Raw genomic sequence first — 14,627 nt, 5'->3', positions numbered from 1 at the left:
GAAATTGTTTGAACACATCCTTTTGTAGACTGTTGAATTTAATTAGGTTTCATCTCGTCCTGATTGCTGATTTGGGCTAATTGGCTAACTTTGTACTGTTTGGTTCTTTTGCAGATTGATTTAACTTCCACCCCTTTTCATTTGTTTCTGAGTGCTTAGAAGTTTTCCAGTCAAGAAGTCAAAAGAAGGGCCCTGAATAATGGCAGTTTTCCCCCAGTGACCACCGGCAGACTTAGTGTTTGACAGGGTCAAACTCAGCCACTCTGAAGTGTGTCCTCAAGGTGGTATTGGCACATTGAAGAACAAAAGGAGAAGCCAGCTTTGTGAATGGAGCCCTGGACGTGGAGTCCCAGTCCTGGCGGGTAGGATTTCTCACCAGAGAATCACTGACTGACTTGGGGCAAGCTGCTCTGTCACAAACTCCTGGGGTGTTCCCCATCGGTACACCACACACTGAAGCAATGTCACCGAGGCGCTGCTCAGCTCCGCAGTGTTTAGGAATTAAGTAGAACGAGTTATTATGAGACTCATGCTACACGGTCCTCACAGCCTGGGAACTTCAGTATCACACAGACCCATGTTCCAGGTAGCTTGTGGAGTGGCGTGGCCCCTTTGGAATCATGGGTTGTGGGAAGAGTTGGAGTTAGAGGAACAAAACTCTCTGTAAATCTCCAAAGGGCAAACGATGCCCAGACTAGGAAGGCTGAATAATAAATGGGAGCCCTAAGCTTTAACCCCTTCGTTCCCAGGCACCAGGGACCGCGCTCTATTTCATTAAAAAGAAGCTTCAGATCGTTCTACAAAAGCTGTATCTTTTAAATTTTTTAAACTTTTTCTAATGGCTTCATCTATGCCATCCCATAATAGGGAGATTAGTGGGCTTTAACACATTCCAATAATCCTACTTTCACTTGGCATTTTGTATAGATTTGCAAATTACTTTTGCTGTAAACAGTAGCTGTAGAATACTTCAAGCTGAGAAGATTAAATGAAGCCCTTATCCCAAAATAAGCCTTTCAACCAGGTTAAAATGACGGAAAAATTTCATCCTATGAAATGTTATTTGGATATTTAAAATGTCTCCAGTGAAACACTGCCCATTGACATCCTCTTGTTCTTCCACAATGCGCCAGGGTGAGAATGCGGGGGACCAACTGTAGAGAGATACGTGCATAATTCCTGAGAAGGGAATGTCTAGACACATATAGGTTATAAAACAGAGCCTCATAAATGTGCTCCAGTGGTTAACAGCCCCTGCATGGGGAGAAGAATCTGGAGCAGAAGTGATAGGGTGATCCTGCAGGCGGCACCCTTTGGGAGTATGCACCACTCATCCTGCCCACCCCAAACACGAACAGGAAGGGTGAGGAATCCCACCCCCAGAAGAAATGACTGTGGGTACTTTTAACCTGGAAGAGAAGTAGTTAGCTTTTAGCCAGGCAGCAGCATGCATGTGAAAGCTGATGGACAGATGACTAAGGGTGACAGTGCGATGGGCAGTCATTTAGGATAAAATACATCCTGCATCCCTGGGGGCAATTCTTTCCTTTTACAGGGCAAGCTGATGGATGGTGGGGGAGCTCTCAATCAGCATAGGCAGGGGCGGTGGCAGAAGCAGGACCCCCTTCTAGAAATGAGGGCATGAGAAATGCTGAACTGAAATAAACCTGGCCTAAATCTACCTCTCTACTTAAACAATACGTTTGGCCCAAAGTAGACTCAGTACATACCGACCTGTACCTTAGCTTGAAAGTGTAACCTAACCTCAGAGTGCACTTCTGTAGCCAAGCAACTAAGTCTCAGCCAATCAGAGCAGCTGGATTTCCAGCTAATCAGAGGCTGAACGCTGCAAAAACATGATCCTACAAGGCAGCTACTGATGGCAGCCAATCAGGTTGTTTCTATATGTCATTTGCTTTTCTACGGCGACAAATATAACCTGCACGTGGGATGGGGCGAGCATTGACCAGGGGCCAGAGGCTAGCGGGGCGCATTCTGAACCATCCTTGGTCTCGAATTTTTCTTGCTCAAGTCGATTTTGTAAATTTTTCTGGCCTCAGTTTCTTTCTGCATAAGGAAGGGACATCTGTGGGGAGGGTGGTTTGAGGGGAAGTTGACCTGTTGAGGTACAAATCCTGGAAGGCTGCAGCTCTAGGCCCTGCGTGGGAAAGCCCAGCAACCAATAACCAGCAGTTTCCAGCTGCTATGTGAGCTTCCAGTCTGTGCAGAGCCCGCTCTGTCCTGGGCCATCTGCTCTCAGCAGAAGCAACTGTGGGAGAACAGGGAAGAGTGTGGGGAGGGAGGTAGAACTGCTGGCGAGCCGTGCAGGTGCTTGCAACATCCCCGGTCACATTCTTACAGGGATGAAGCAGGTTTAACTCCAGAGAGTGAGGATGCATTCCTCAAGGGCTTGCTGAAAGTGAGGTTTTGCTCGTCTAAAGACTGGTGTCCTAAGTAAGACTGCTGTTAATTAATCATGGGGCCTTGAGTGTGTCCCCTATCCTTCTGAACATCCAATTCCTCTATATGAGACAGACTCAGGAAATGAACAGAACTGTTGTTAGATCAAATTGATCATTCATACTTTGAAAATTGTAGGATGGAGAGAAGGTCATCATTTGTGAAATAATTAAAAGGGACAAGCCGGGTCATCAACAGCAAGGGTTAATTAGCCCAGGGCTATTTACTATCACTTAGAGAGCGTACTATGTACCCTCAGATTCTTCACGTTGCTGTTCCAGTTTCCTGATGAAGAGATTAATGAACCAGATGGGTGTTGTGTACTAGAATCGCATTATAAGGGCGATCTGAGCAGAAAGAAATTCTAGTAGTCAGATGGGGAAACTGAGAGCTACCTAACTTGCAGGGCTTGCCCATAGGCACTCTGATGGACAGTAAGCCTGCATCTAGAGCCCAGGTCAGACTGGCCATGTCACACATTGTCCTGCCCATACACTGGACTTCCTAGCTGGTGGTGTTGGCTAAGCAGAAGGGAAATAAGATGTCAAAATTATATATCCTGATTAATCCCATAAAAATTGGATTGCAGAGACAGGTACCGAATGAAACATAGATCTGCTGTCATCTAGCATTCATTAGAATTTCTGAATCTTATAAACATGTCAAGACTCACTAACATAGTCAGCTAGGGAAAATAAATATAATACTTCACCACCTATGTAGCTTATTTTGACAAGCGTTTGCCATAGTGAAGGTGTGTTTTCACATATGGTATGTGTCCTTTACTCACTGTGTGTCATTTCTCCATCAAAAGAAATTTCTAAGATTATAGAGAGATAATAATTTCCTAGAGATAAAAAGTCTTAACAAACTGGGCATAGTAAGGACTTACCCTGCCCCATGGAGAGCCAGACTGATAAAGAAGATGATGAAAACATGGTGTGTATACCAGAACAACTCGTAGGACACCTGTCTGATGAACTCAGTAGAGGAGGTCATGAGCAGGATCAAAGCCAGCGAGAGCACCAGGCCAGTAATGCCTGCTATTGTCGTTAGCAACTCAATGACTGGGTTCTGAAAGAAATGAGCAGCGTGACATTAATATCTCCATACACTTTTCAATGTTTAGGCTCAATACTTGAGAGTTCAAGCTGGGAGCCATTCAGAGTGTCTCACTCCAAAGCACATTAGCCTCAACAAGGCTCAGGGCACAGTTCAAGACGTGAGCTTCCTTCTCCTTCTCTCTCCCTGCCGTCTTATGGTAGACATCACTCTGGTCAAACCGCACGAAACACCATGTCAATAACTGCATTTTTCATTCATATAAATCAATTCTCATGTCAAAATGATTATGTTGAATCAAAAGTAAACAATATCTGAAAAGAGCATTTTAAGAGAGAATGCTGCAAAATAATTCCAAGTTTTACATTTTTAATTTTTAAAATAACAATCTGAATCATCATGCTTAATTGCATTTGAACCGTAATACACACACTTTCTGAGGAGTCTGTTGGGCATCCTTAGTACAGCAGGTGCTCATTCCTTGTGCTCCTTCCTAACTGGAAAGACCATGACTTGCAAATTTCTTTCACGCCACCTCAGGGGGCCTGGAATAAGGCTTGGTAAAGCCTAGGTGATCCATAAAGGTACAACTCTTCTTATCTGGTGGATATGACAAAAAGCCCAGAATTCTGGCCTGTGAGTACAAGGGACAGTTAAATAGCCTTTCAGAATATGAGTCACAAGGCATTTGTTTTTATTGCGAGCTTTCTGCAATCTTACCAAGTCATTAGTATGCATCCATTGTCTTCCTATTGAGACGACCATAAGCTCAATAAACTCACACTATATCTTTTGTCAGTAAAACCTCATTAATTTGGGCTGCTTTGAGATCTGGAGGTAATTTGGACAGGGACCTCTCTGTTGTTTATTTTTTCTTCATGGAGCAAAGATGGAAGTAAAATTGAAAAGGGTATGTCTAAAACATTTAAGTTTTTTTTTTCAGGTACACTCAAGTGTTCTAGAAATCCATTTCTACCATAGGGTGTGCTAATTTCAAATCATTCTTTCTTTGCTTATTAAGGCAAATCTCTACGTCTCTCTTTGAATCCATTCATAGACTGGCTTGAGTTTTGTGGTATCCTCTCAAATCATCTCACTGTATCATTCAGAACATTCTATAATGTACACTTTGTGCTGTTGATACTCATTTTTTTCTCCAAAGATCGCAAATTAGAGGGTTTCTTGAGCTTAATTAGTAGTTGCACAGTATATTGCTTCTGAAATTGTGAAATAACTGTATAGGGAGTAGCTTAATGATCTGGCTCAATTGCTTTAAAAGTATTTCTAATAAATACTATTTATTATACAGTCTCTTCAAAATGTTGGGATTTATTCCTGGGTTTGTGTAGTAATACATTTTGTGAACCTTAGCAGGGGACTCCCTCCACCCCAACCCCATTATTAAGTCTAGGAGGTGTCCAGATGCATGCTGGGACTCAACTGAGTGATGCTAAAGGCGTTCCCACAGGCTTAGGGCATCTGTAGTTTTGATGTATAACGTGAAATTTGTGCTTCTAATTGCTGTCAGCTAAGAAGAGGTAGTTCAATGTGATCAATGGCCTGATATTGAAAAAACCCCTCAGAATAATTAGGGTGCATGACATCAGAGTCTCTCCCAAAACATACTTGGAGTTTCCTTTCTCCAAATAAAGCTAAATGGGCAAAGTGATCACTTAAAGAGACAGTCCAGATAATAATGGAGAGATTCCCTTTATTGGAATGTATTGCCTTAAGGTTTGGGAAATATAGATTTTTTTTTAAACCTGGTCAACATGATGGTAGTTGACCAAATGGTAGTGCATGGGAAAAGGTTTGGATCAAACACAAAGCAAGAGATAGGGGTGGAGTGGACATTTGACCTAGTAGCTTTGATAGCCCCATACGCTGCATCAGAGCACTGGGGTTTGAGTCTTGACTCCTCTCCTGATTCCGGCTTCCTGTTGTGTGTACCCTGGGAGACAGCAGGTGAGAAGCAGATCAGTAGTCCCTGATACCCATGTGGAAGACCCGGATAGAGTCCTAGATTCCCAGCTTCAGCCTGGCCAAATCCTGGCTATTGCAGGTGTTTGAGGAGTGAACCAATGGACAGGGGCTATGTCTTAGTCTCTCTGCCTTTCAAATAAATAAAATAAGTAAATTAAAATTAAAAATACAAAGGAAGGGGTAGGAGTGGACTAGTAAAGGCAAATGTTTTATTTCTTAAAGTGGCTTGATGTGTTCAGTTTTCTTCCCCGCCCCCACAGGTGCTGTCACTGTGTGTACACAGGTAATTAGCATTAAGAATGTCCCTAGCAATGCCAGTCTCATTATAAAATTAGCTACTCTGCTCAGTGTCTGAGTTGGCAAACCAGCTATTCACATGTGTGCCAAAGTATGAGGCACAGGGGAAGAGATCCAGAAAACAATCTGCAAATTGAAAAGGAAGACATCCAATTTATAAACCCTGGGTGAAGATGGCACCTCCGGGACAGGCATTGTGGTATATAGCATGCTGAGCCATCGTTTGCAATGCCTGCATCCTGTTACCAGAGTGCTGGTTTGAGTCTAAGCTACCCTATTTCCAATCCAGCTTCTTGCCAATGCATTCTGGGAGGTGGTGCATTGATGACTCAAGAGCTGCAACCCACATGGGAGATCCAGATGGGGATCCTGGCTCCTGGCTTGGGCCTGGCCCAGCCCTGACTGTTGAGGGCACTGGGGTGAACAGAAAGTAGGAGATCTCTCTGTCTCTTTCTGCCCTGAAAGTGGATGAAAATAAATGGATAAGTATTTTTAAAAAACCAAGTTGACACCTCATAATCTTTTATGACTCTAACATCAGCGAAAAACTATCCAAGCATGAGATGCTTTTAATATTTAAAATATTAGAGCTTGAACAACTTATTGTATTTCCTACTTTCATTTTGGTGTTGCTATAAGCTAGTTAAGTGACATATGTTCCCCTCTTGCTCATAACCTCTCAGCAACATTAATGGTAGGAAAAAAAAAAAAACTTTAAAAAGATGAAATTGATGGTACCTTTTGGCAGGAACTCATCCCCAGCTCTCTTATTAAAAGCTTTTGATATATGGCGTTCCTGAGAAAGTGATGGGGAAAGGAAGGCTTTTTGAGATGAGAAACTAGTTAGGCAGGAACTCACTGTGCCGGCGGTCCGGATGGGGTTGAGGTAGCTCTCATTTGGGCTGTTGCCAAGTTTGGAAAGTGCAGCCGGAAGTCCAGGGGCCTCCTCCGATTGGCTCAAGTGGTAGCGCTCCAGGTTGAACAAATGGGCCACGATGTGGATGGCTAAGGATGCAGAGACAACATCGGACACACACCATATGGGTCTCTTCCTTTGCAGTAGCTCGACAACACACTGCGTCTGTGTTCAAGTTTCTGTGTGCTGCTTTTACAAACCCCAAAGAAGAAGATTTATTTGTGCATCTTTCCTAGTGTCTCGAATGGAGTGGATTGAACACGTCTGAAGATGTTGTATGAGTCACCACATTCATTTTAATTATATTCAGAAATAAAGTAAATCTCAACTCATCAGGATTTAATTTTAGACATATGATCATCCTGCAAGTGGAATGGGTCTAAGCAATATGTCAACATAATCATATATGAGACATAATTCTTGAGGAAGGAACTATATATAATTGTAGATATAAAACTGATTTCCTTAAAGAGTTAGAAAGCATTATTCTAGAATTTTGTACATCATACACACTGTTAGATGTGTTTATGAAATACATGATAGGCACCAGGGGAGATGCTGTTTTTGTTCTCATTCAGACATTATAGTTTCTATTCTTCCCTTTATGTATTTTAGAACATATGTTTATATACCCCTCCACAAACACTGACATATTTGCATGTGTTATTTCTACTAGATTGAAATAAGTCAGTATTTATGGAGCTAAACATAACTTCTCTATGTTTTTCTTTTCAAAAAATTTATTTCCTTATGTGCAAGTGCTCAAGGCAGAGAGAGGGAGAGGGAACTTCCATCCCCTGGCTCACTCCCCAGCGCCCGCAATGACAGGTGCTGGGCAAGGAGCAGGAGCTGGGAGCTCCGCCCAGGTCTCCCATGTAGTTGGCGGAGCCCAATCACCCCTTAGGGTGCACATTAGCAGGAAGCTAGATCAGGCGTAGAAGCCGGGAATCCAGTTCAGATCCTCCAATGTGGAGCACAGGTGTCTTAACAGAAAGGCTAAACACCTTCCCCTGGCAATGTTGTAGTTCTAAATGATGGAAAGAACTCCAGAATGCAGCAGGTTCATCTTGAGGATTCTGTGTCTGGTGCTGCTCTTGTCTGTGAAATCTGCCAGGAATCCCACAGTCGCAGTCCCTGGGTGATGACATACTGCAAATGGGACCCTGGCTAGGCGGCCGGTTGATACCCACCATTGGGATCAGATTTGAGCGTGAAATAAGAATCAACTACCCAGGCATACATAATTTCCCAGTGGGTATCTGTCTGTTTCTTCCATACCCACAGAGAGAGGCAGCAGAGCCTGGTACTATTATACAAGTTGTGGGTGACTTATGGGATCCTCTATGGCTGTGGGTCGAGATATGGATGAGTGAGAGGAGAAAGGGAGCAGAAGAAACTTCTAAGAGCATTAGTTCTGGTCCCTCTGGTCCCTGTGGTCCTAGTGGCACATTTGCTTACAAGTGCCTTTTTCCATTCAGTGTTTCTCCGTTACTTGAGTTCCTTCTTATCAGATCCTTTCCTGCCTGGCAAAATTCTAACCATGCCCTAACACTCTATTCAAAGTGCATAACAGCACCTCTACATCTGTGATGTTTACTGCCTCCTTATGAGTTCAATGCACTTCCTCCTTAACACACCTTGGCCATGTCTATGAAGGAGCTTTCTGGTTTAATAGCAGCATCCACAAAGCTAGTCTTTTCTGATGTGATACATACAATGGGAACCATTTCCTAAATCGAATACAAACATTGTCCAGCATTCCTAATAGCTGGTTTCTGATAACCACCCAAAGTCTTTGAGAAACAGGTATAATTTTCATAACTAACATATTTGATTGACAAATACACAACCTGACGATGTTATAAATGCTGTTGGAATGTCACCCAATACAACCTTCACTTGTCAGTCCTATTCCCATTTTACAGACCAATATTCTGAACAAAAAAATTGAGACATTTGCTATGCATTAACGACAAAGATGGGGTAAAAGCCTGTCTGTGACTTCAGGGCTTCATATTTTGATCTTTAACCTCTATTGCTTCTTTTGAGTCATCAGAAATGGTCACATCTTACTTGTTGACTCAAAACTAATTTCTCCTTTGGGCTTAGAAAAGCTCTTTGAATGAGTCATTTGGTGTCTTTCATCTGGAGTCAAACTGTCCCGAAGGCTCATGGTTGATGGTGACATTTGGATCCTTACAGGCTGGGTGGGTGGTCTTTCCACGTTTCATCCTTCTACCTCCTCCTCTGCCCCAGCTCTGTTCACTCTGCGACGAAAGCACTGCAGACAGGGAGCGGAGCTGTTCCCATTTGCAGGACTAGCAACGGAGCTTCAGATTAAATTCAGTGTGTGCTTTGCCATTGTGTGATCCATAGGCGATAGCCAGAAAGGGGATACAGAACAAATTCCTTGTCTTTTATGCTATTCTATATTTCATAACATTCTTCTCCTGTGTAATGAGTTGTTGATCACAATCTGTTTTCTATTAGATTGATTTCCACATGAGAATTTGACACTGTTAAACTAAATTTAAGCACGTTGATTGAATGAACAAAGATATTGAACTATTTATTTATTCCTCTTGCCAGGTGTCTCACAACAGAGCTGGAGACGCTAATGGAGTAGTCTCAGGAAGGCCGAGAAGCTGCTCGAGAGGGAGCTCCTGAGGGAACTGTGGAAAGCTACTCTCTCCAGTGCTTCTGCCAAGCCTTAAAATTCGTGTCTTAACTGTTCCTTTGCCTCATCTACCTCCATTTTGCTTTCTTTTTCCAGGTTTAAGACAAAAAGTAGATTTTTAAACGATTTCAGCAATGCCCAGACTGAAAACTGATTTTGCCCATTTTGTTAGTTAAACTGCTGCAGTTTGCTCTTAGAGCTGATCTTAGCGTGATGTAACCTCTGATTGGAACTTAAAATGTGCCGGCTACTAAGCCCAGGGCTTTTTGGACTTGATAGATACTGGAGAGGCAGAAATAGTATTTTTTTCTGGAAATTATATTTTCTACTCTTTTCTTTATTGGTTTGAGTCTTTTTAATGTGAAGAACATACTGTCTGTGTTGCCATGACAGTTACCTTAGAGATGTGATAAAATAGTTACAAGGTTTGATTTTTCTCTTGGCCATCGTGCGTTTCCTGTTGATAGGACTGTATGTCAGTAGGTAGCAGAAGGAATGCTGAAGTGGCTACTCAGCTACTTGACTCTTTCTGTCTCTGTTTTCTCTCCTGAAAAATGGGTGGTCTGGACTAAGCTACCGGGTATCTAAGCTGTGTGGCTCCCGAGTTTTCCTCTGCAGTTAACTGCAAACATTTACCATCTCAAAGGAATCTGCAGTCGAATACGGAAGTAATACAAACTCAAAACTCCTGTTTTAATGTGTTTTGAGTTAATACCGGCCTACAAGGGGCCTCGGTGTGGTGGTAAATCCAATGGCATCAACCTCCCAGCCACGCTCTTCCCTGTGCCTCTGTGACCTTCTCCTGTCTCCCACGGCTGTGTCCTTGGAAGAGCCCACGACGCGCATTCCAGAACCCGCTCAACTGTGCAGGGACAAAAGGTGCTAGGTGTGGGTCTTTCTGTGCTTTTCTCTCCAAAGTACTGTTAAAAGACGGCAGCGATGCTGGAAACACTACACACGTGCATTTAATTGGTGTGTGAGTTCAAAGAAGGACCTTTTATTGAAGGGTGAACAATAACAAGGAAAAACTCATAAAGGCTACAATTAGAGCCCGTTGCCCTGAGAAATCTCCTTTTAGTTCCTTCCTTCCTCTCTCTCTCTCATTTTTTCAGGAGATCAGAGGGAGCAGGATGAAGGGGATCCCTGGAAGTGTATTCAGACCTTGCTGTATTTCTGCCTGCCAGTACTGGGGAGTCAGTCACCTCATAATTGAACAGCTTTTTAACACCAAGAACCAAGGGTTTATGGCCAGAATGTGGCCCAAACTTTCAGATTTGTGGTCTTATTTCTGCAGGAAGACCTGTGGGCTCTGACCCCCTGTGGATGCCGCACTTTTGTCAACTGCTTGAAATCCTGGAGGCAGGAGCTAGAGACCGAGCTGGCTGGGAGCTCCCTCACCTCACCTGGAGCTGCCAGGAGTGACCCTTGATGGAGCAGAACTCGAAGAACTTGTGCCTTTGGGGCTGCTCTCCACCATGGGGCTTCCAAATCTTTATTTTCTCTCTGGTCCTTCCTCGGAGCTCTCTCCTCTCTATCTGCCCCTAGTCTGCTTGTTGATGTTGGTAAAGTAATTTTGGCAACTCAACAGGAGCTGCCTTTGGGCCGATTGTTCACCCCTGCAACCCGGCAGATGTACACTGCGGAGTTTGCCAGAGGAGCGTTCCTGGATCACGACACTCCCCTTTGATGGACGCTCAGGTGTAGAGCACTACTTTTGCATTAGAAGCGGCTTCAAGATCTACCGTGGACCAGGGAACCCAGAAAGATCCGCGTTAATAAGAGTGGAGAGGCTGCAAGATGCACTTTTTCTACCGGCGGGGTTGTAGGTCTCTGAAAATGATTTATTAGTGGTTGAAGCTGCTCGGGCAGCTGCTCTCACAGGCCGGCAAGCAGGAAGGCAGGAAGCCAAGAGAAGCAGTGCTCCTGTCCCTGCGTTTGGGGCGATGCCCTTGATCACAGATAGCATTGCTGTCGCCTTTTCTCTCCTCCTCCCTAGCCTGCTTCCGCCAGTCGCTAATTACATCCTTTAATGATTTGACCAATTAAAGCCTGCAGTTCAGCTTCGAGGGGGAACGGATGAGAAATTAGAGCCCGGCACGCACGCAGCCTTCGATGCGGGTGCACTTCTTTCAAGGTTACACACCTCTATTAAGCCAGCGGGCTGTTTGGGAAGCGAGGCTAATAAAGCAAGCGAAGGGGCTTTGCAGCTGCTCCCCAGTGAACACGCCAGGAGGACGCAGTGCGCGAAGCAACGGTGCAGCTATGGAAGCAGGGCTTTGCATTTTTCCTCCTCAAAGTGCTGCTGCCAGCCGCATTTCTTAGTTAATGTGGAATGCAGTAATTGCTTTGTCAGGGCCCGGGCGCCGCAGAGAGCTTTCCTCCCACTCGCCTGCCTTGGCCGGGCAGTGGAGCGCTGGTTGCCATGGAGGAGCAGGACGAGGGGCGCTTTGCTCTCGGCCCTGCTAGGGGAGCCCCGGGAGATAGACCCACGCTGGCAAAGCAGTGAGGGTTCTGGAGGAAGAGAGCTGGAAAGCATACTTGATCCTCTCCAGGGATTGGAGAGGGAAAGCTCCAGAAAGAACGCTGTTTTTTTTTTTTTTTTTTTTTCTTGTGGCAACAGAATGTGAATTTATTCTCTCGCTGACCGGCGTCACTTTAAATCTCTTCCCTACCCACACTGCTCCCTGCACAACTCACGGGCCTGGGGTCTTGTGCCTTCCCCCAGTGCTTTCTCGAGCTGCTTTCGCCCACTGCTGACTCACACCCGGAGGCATAAGGCACAGTCCCAGCCCTCAAGGGCATCAGGTCTGAGGAATTCACCCCAGGGTAGGAAGCAGGACAGGGGACCTGCTGGGGGGGGGGGGGGCTGCATCCTGCCCAGGAGGACGAGGCAGTGGGTCGTGGATATGGTGTCCCCAAGGAGAGCTGCAGCATTTGAGGCACAGAGCATCCCATGGGCGAACACACAGAATGTTCTGGATACTTTCCGAAGGGAAACGGGGAGGGGTGCACCGTCAGGATGAGACTAGAGTAGGAGCAGAGGGGCTCCATCAGCAGAGCAAAGAAGTCTTGATTGGCTCTTATCTGGGCCAGCAACCAGCCAGTGGCCTTGTATCCTGCAGAGTTCCAAGCAGGGCGGGTCCTGACAGTGATGGGCTCATCTCATTGAGATGGCTAGATCCTATTATTGTTTATTTTTAATTCCAAGGGAAAAGGTCACCAGGAACTTAATCTGAGATCACACAAGCAATCCGTGGTGAGGGTATAAAATAACTCGGGCACCTGACTCTTGTCAGGGCTGTCATCTGCAGTCATAGGCCATTCCTGGACAGCCTGCCCACACTGGTTTCAGAAGGCTATAGCTCCTAGCAGGGTGCTTTGCACCTGGGAGACAAAATGCTGTGTTTATACCATCAGTGTGTGATTACAGAAACAGAAATATACATACCCAAAGGCTTAAGGAGAAAGCTATTTCATGACACCCATTTCGCTCTATTCTTTCCTTCCTTTTATGATATGCTGGGATGCTGAGTTCTTCCCCTCTCTTGCTATAATATCTTTATAACTTTCCTTAGAGTGCAATTCTGCCTCAAAGCTATTGCACAGTGATACTGTTCTCCGTGCCATTTTGTTGTGTTGTGTCTTCCCTTTTAATGCAGTAATAAAGGAATCTTAAGGTGTGAAGCCTAGAGATCTGTTACATTTCTTCTCTGTTTAGCCTACCAAGGAGCAGTCTGGCCTTCACTCACAATGGGGAGCTCACTACCCTTATTCTAACTTTCCGGAATTTCTAAGGTTTGGAAACGACGTCCCTTCGATGTGCCTTCGCCTTTGCTTACTGATCAAAAGTCAGGAGCACCTGTATGTCTCAGACTGGAATCTGAGACTGGATCAGCCTTGCTGTTTGCCCCCGCCCCTCCAGCTGGCTCTCTGGGACGTGAGATGCTATTCCTTCACAATCCACAAGGCCCTTTTGCAGAACGTGTCTGGGGCTGGTTTGATCTGGCATTGAAGACAATCAGTGGGGAGCATCTCCCCCTCGTGTCTCGGTGCACACCCAAAGTTGTGTTAATTGGCACTCGGGCACCGTCTGTCATGTCTTGTTGCTTAATTAAATTCACATTTGTTTTGAGAGTTCCTTTTACTCTGCTATTTTTTATGCATGAGAGGATAAAAACAAATGAGGAAAACATTTTATAGTTAAATTAGTTTGAGGAAACAGTCCCGAATCGTAACTCTTAATCATTCAGAGAGTCTTTTATTTCAATGTCTTTGTTTTCCAAGCGAACCACAAGCCAGTTGATTACTGACCCTCTTCTGTTCCTCTTCCTCATAGTCTAAACTTGGCCTTGGATGTTGATTTCTAGTGCCTTCTTTTTTGAATTAGAAATGCAGTAATAACACTTACACTGTAGGTAACCATAAAGCTTCCTATCTTTTCTAGATCCTTGTGCATCCAATGGCTCAATGCTGCTCAGTACCTTGCTCATATGATCTTTCTTTCTTTCTTTTTATTGCCCATGACACCATGTGATAGTCATTTTCCTATGACCCTGAATGAGAGTTAGGGCATAGGCCAATTTTATTCCCAACGTGCATTGAATTGCTTCGACTACGAATGTGTTCACTTTTCATGGAGGTATTTATCATTGCGTTATTGACAAGCCTGCTTATTCACCAATGAAAATAAAGTTCGACAGCTTTGCTTTGTTGCATTGAGGTCCTGGTAGTGGAACATTGATACAGGAGTACAAATCACAAATAAAAAATCCTTTCATCTAAGTGTTCTGTGGCCAAATGAATGGCAAAGGTTTCTTCTACCTAAGGTGAGACATAGTGGTGTGGATATCATTAAAACAGAGCTATATCAGACATTGCAAAATCCATCAGGCAACAAATGAGTACTTACCTGCACTAACAGCTATTCCATAGGCGACTAACTTGTGGAATTTGAGGTTTTTGTCTAGTTGCCTTCCCCATGGTCCTCTGCAGCACTAGAGTAAAAAATAAATAAATCAAAGCCTGATATAAGAAGTAATCACGGTGGTAACAATATCTTGAGACCTGAGAACATAGGACTCAGGAGCTGCTTCTAAATTTGCTTAAGGTGGGGCCACATGACACAGAAGTTAGTGGCCATTTGTCAAACAGCAAAGTAAAAGGTTATTCCTTGATTTGCTGAAATTTTACCTCAGTAAAAATTACTGAATGAGCAGTTCTCTTGCTATATCT

General features: G+C 44.3%; 1 protein-coding gene across 2 annotated transcripts in view; it reads right to left on the bottom strand.

Annotated features, from left to right (window-relative positions):
- Positions 1-14,627, bottom strand: part of NOX3 (NADPH oxidase 3) — a 59,358-nt gene that overhangs the window by 41,873 nt on the left and 2,858 nt on the right. Inside the window, exons 4-6 of one of the 2 annotated variants that reach the window (XM_002714968.5) lie at positions 14,305-14,389; positions 6,662-6,807; positions 3,353-3,534 (exon numbers count right to left, since the gene is read on the bottom strand). In XM_002714968.5, the coding sequence (XP_002715014.4) occupies positions 3,353-3,534; positions 6,662-6,807; positions 14,305-14,389 (413 nt within the window). Of the gene's footprint in view, positions 1-3,352; positions 3,535-6,661; positions 6,808-14,172; positions 14,217-14,304; positions 14,390-14,627 lie in introns of those variants that run through there. The other variant, XR_016233388.1, reaches the window with a different exon arrangement.

Source organism: Oryctolagus cuniculus, chromosome 5 (genome assembly GCF_051225735.1).
Source record: "Oryctolagus cuniculus isolate XC-2025 breed Fujian yellow rabbit chromosome 5, ASM5122573v1, whole genome shotgun sequence".
In the NCBI taxonomy this organism is placed as follows: domain Eukaryota; kingdom Metazoa; phylum Chordata; class Mammalia; order Lagomorpha; family Leporidae; genus Oryctolagus; species Oryctolagus cuniculus.
This window is presented reverse-complemented; position numbering and strand designations above follow the sequence as displayed.